General features: G+C 34.8%; 1 protein-coding gene across 2 annotated transcripts in view; it reads left to right on the plus strand.

The window, feature by feature from the left end:
- Window positions 1–4077, plus strand: part of LOC106525457 (cholesterol 24-hydroxylase) — an 18455-nt gene that overhangs the window by 5959 nt on the left and 8419 nt on the right. Inside the window, exons 4-9 of one of the 2 annotated variants that reach the window (XM_014019713.1) lie at window positions 1263–1336; window positions 1666–1752; window positions 3082–3220; window positions 3341–3451; window positions 3534–3696; window positions 3894–3959. In XM_014019713.1, coding sequence (XP_013875167.1) covers window positions 1263–1336; window positions 1666–1752; window positions 3082–3220; window positions 3341–3451; window positions 3534–3696; window positions 3894–3959 — 640 coding nt within the window. The remainder of the gene's footprint in view (window positions 1–1262; window positions 1337–1665; window positions 1753–3081; window positions 3221–3340; window positions 3452–3533; window positions 3697–3893; window positions 3960–4077) is intronic. The other variant, XM_014019714.1, reaches the window with a different exon arrangement.

The following is a 4077-nucleotide window of genomic DNA, read 5'->3' on the forward strand; positions in this document are numbered from 1 at the left end:
CATTCATTCAAACCAGGTGTGTTTGAGCAGAGGAAATATAAAACATGCAGGGCTGCGGCCCTCGAGGACCAGGATTGCCCACCCCTGATTTAGCTACTCAAAATTGTCTTGTGGCCATTAGATAGCAATGCTTGGGCAAAAAACACAATTTGAAGCTTAAACAGGTCACAGAAAGTTAGACTTAATATGGCCGAGAGGGCACGCATTTTAATGTTTTAAAATCTTTAATGGTTTTTACACAATTACAATTTATAATGTATTAATTTTAGAGATTTCACCGTGAGTTGTTTAATTTAACATGTGATTATGTCACTAACTTTTGAGGTCTATAAGTATTTTAAAAGTACAAAACACACTTAACTCACGTTTGTTATAGTTTATACATCAAAACTAGACATTTTTGTGTAATTTTACCCAGTTTGTTTCTTATTGTTTTGAGTCTTGAGGTTTTCTCTCAATAGTACATCCACAGTGTAGAGTGTACACAACTAAAATCTATGTTGACTCCCATCTGAACCCTGTATTTTCTCTTCAGTGTCTGAAGGGGCAAGTTACTTAATTCTATTTGTCATACCTCCATAATGACAAATATAAATGTACACATATTGCCTCCAGAAGGTTCTGTAATTCACAGTGTAGGATTTTTTTATTGGATACAGTCTCATAATTTCTGTACAATGACTGCAACCTCAGAGGAAAAAAATCAAATAATTAAAAAAATACACTTTTAAAAAAATGCCTTTATTAAGGAAATGTTTTTTTAGGATGCCAAAGACTCGTTTTACAGTTCCTGACAGTTCGTCAAAAGTGGTTGGACTTTTCTTTTACAAAAGCATTTTTGTGAAGACATGCTGAAGTGGGAGTGTCAGAAACGGTAGGAGGTTCTTAAAAAGGCAGAGGTCAATTTCAAGGCATTTAGATAGGCTATGATTCAAAGTCAGATTTATTTTTGATATATAATATTTTCATAACGTAACATAATTTCTTGATTGTGATATAGAGCTGATCTATGTGCCTGCAATACATGATACCTGCGTTTGAAACATAAAGCAGAGGAAAATAAAAAGCACAACCCATTTTAGATGTATTTTCCTGTTGCAAGCCATGAAAATCCAAAGATTTGTGCGTAGGGCTAACCCTCAAACTCCTAACAGTGCCTCTTAGCACACACAGTGATTAGCAGCAAATAAAAAAAAATCACACTTTATTGCTGACCGCTGTCCTTCTCTCACTCTTCAGCATTTTATTGGTTCTTGTTTCAGGAAATCCTGCTGTCCCCAAAATACCCCAARGACAAGTTTGTCTACAAGAGACTCTATAACCTGTTTGGTCAAAGGTACTGTAATACGGATGCAACCATGTTGTAAAATGTTACGTGTTATGTTATCAGGCAGAGTACCTGCTTTATGAGACTTGTCCCTGATTCTTCTGTTTGAAATTGTTTACACTCAGCTTCTGCAAATAAGAAACCAACTACTGGTAACAACTTTGCAGAACCCCATTTTAAAATGTTTAAACTGGTCATCTTGTGTACAAAAATTAGTGTTATTGTATGGCATACTAACATTTCTTTACAGAGGCAACAATAAAGAACGAACAATAGTCCTTGTGATATTTTCATTCCCCTAGATCCTTGTGAGAATTTAATATCTGTCTGTTGTGCAGATTTTTTGGTAATGGCCTGGTAACAGTCCAGAATCATGAAGTGTGGTACAAACAGCGTCGGATCATGGACCCTGCCTTCAGCAGCGTGTGAGTTGTTCAGTTTTTAAGTCATTATCTCTTATATTTTGTATTTAATTCTGTTTTTATCCGTTTTTTACAAAATGTCTACTCAGACTTTTTATGCAGCATTGTTCAGTATCAGTACATCTGTGAGATGTGGTGATATTTAGTTTAGTTTAGTTTAGTTTAATTCATTTAATTTAAAAACAAAAAATAAAGATTTTATACACAAAAAACACACACTTAAAATGAAAGGAGGCAGAAGCAGAAAAAAAAATCTAATATCTGCCGCTTTTTTCCAAAATTAATTTAAGCAATAATAATCAAGAAACAAAACAAAAAACAAACAAACTTGAATTCCTTTTCAAACAACTTTTGATATACATTATACAATGTCATATTTCTTTAACAAACTTATTTTTATCATTCTCTTAAATGCATTGAACCACATGTTTATAATCACTTTCCAGATTATTCCACAATCTTATTCCTTGAACTGAAGTACATTCATCCTTCAAATTTGTTCAAATTTTAGGTTTTATAAACATCTCAAGTCCTTTAAGATTATATAAACTTTCTCTCATAACAAAATGCAACTGGATGTTTAAAGGTAAAAAAAATTATGAGCCTTATACATAATCTGCAAGATATTATAACCAATCAACTCATAAAATTTTAATAATTTCAATTTACAAAATACTATTTTTGATGGGTGACAGTAATGTTTTCTGGTGATAATTCTAATGGCTCTTTTCTGTAAAATTAAAAAATAGGATTTGTGATTGTTTTGCACGCTTTAGCCCAGACTTCACCACAGTAAATCAAGTGTGGAACTATTATTGCAATATATAATATAAACTTTGCTTTATCTTTAAATAAGTTACTTACTTTGTATAATACTGCAATGGATTTGGCTATTTTTGTTATTAAATGATTTATGTGGGATTTTCATGCCAGCTTTTCATCAATAATGACACCCAAAAACTTCACCTCACTGACTCTACAGATCTCAAAACCATCAACACTGAATGGAACATCAACAGTTCTCTTTTTATTAGTAAATATCAAATAATTAGTTTTATCCAAGTTTAATGACTCTATTAAGTTTAAACCAGGTTTGTATTTTTACAAATTCTGTTTGCATCATTTCCATCATCCGTTCTACATCTTTACCCAAACAAAAAAAATGTGGTGTCATTTGCAAATGAAACACATTTCAACAACCCTGACACATTAACCAAATCATTTACATACAAAATAAATAACTTTAGTCCAAGTACAGAACCATGTGGAACTCCACATGTTATATCTTCTGGATGTGGGGTTTGCTTGCTCTAAATCTTTCGTTCATTTCAGRTATTTGAGAGGTCTAATTGGGATCTTTAATGAGAGGGCAGAGAGACTGATGGAAAAGCTTGCAGATGCAGCTGATAATAATACAGAGGCCAAGATGTTGCACCTGGTCAACTGCGTTACWCTTGATGTGATTGCTAAGGTATCATCAGCCTTACCTCAAAAATATAAATTAAATACGAAGGAAAAGAGATTTAAGCATTATTGTTCATTATGGTCCATACAATATTTATGTACAATATGTTTATGTGAAATCTTTCAGGTTGCTTTTGGCATGGATTTAGACCTCCTGACACATAGCTCACCTTTCCCGAAAGCCATCGAGACTTGTCTGGAAGCGATGGTGTACTACATTAGAGATTTAACTTTCGAGGTAATACTTTAATTTGGAACTTGCCCTTCAAAAACCTTACGAATAGCAGCCTGTTGARCACCTCAAGTCTACTTATTCCCAGTTCAATCCAAAGAACAGACGATACGTTAAAGAAGCGAGGGAAGCGTGCCGCCTGCTGCGCAGAACCGGCGCTCAGGTGATCCACGAGAGGAGGACTGCCATGCAGAACGGCGAAGACGTCCCGAGGGACATCCTGACACAAATCATCAAAACTGCTGCCACAGGTTATGTGAAGAAGTGTCATTTTGTGTTACTACCTCTTCACAACCATTGTCAGTGATGACAAACGACACACACAGGTTTCACAAACTGCTCCAACATTGTTGGTGGATGGATTTCCAAGTTTTAGCAAAGTGTCTGAAATTCTCATAGTGTTTGAGGTTAACATCAGATCACTGACTTGCCCATTTTTTTGCAACAGAGGAAAACATGACTGAAGAAGATGAGGAGTTTATGTTGGACAACTTTGTGACATTCTTCATTGCGGGTGAGTCTTTTAGAGCCTAAACGAGATTAACACGCCAGGGGTGGAGCTAGACTTTTTTGCAAGGGGTAGCACAGGGGTGGCCAAGGTGTTTTTAAAGGGATCTATGATTAGTTGTAAC

The sequence above is a fragment of the Austrofundulus limnaeus genome, unplaced genomic scaffold, assembly GCF_001266775.1.
Source record: "Austrofundulus limnaeus strain Quisiro unplaced genomic scaffold, Austrofundulus_limnaeus-1.0 Scaffold227, whole genome shotgun sequence".
Taxonomy (NCBI): Eukaryota; Metazoa; Chordata; class Actinopteri; order Cyprinodontiformes; family Rivulidae; genus Austrofundulus; species Austrofundulus limnaeus.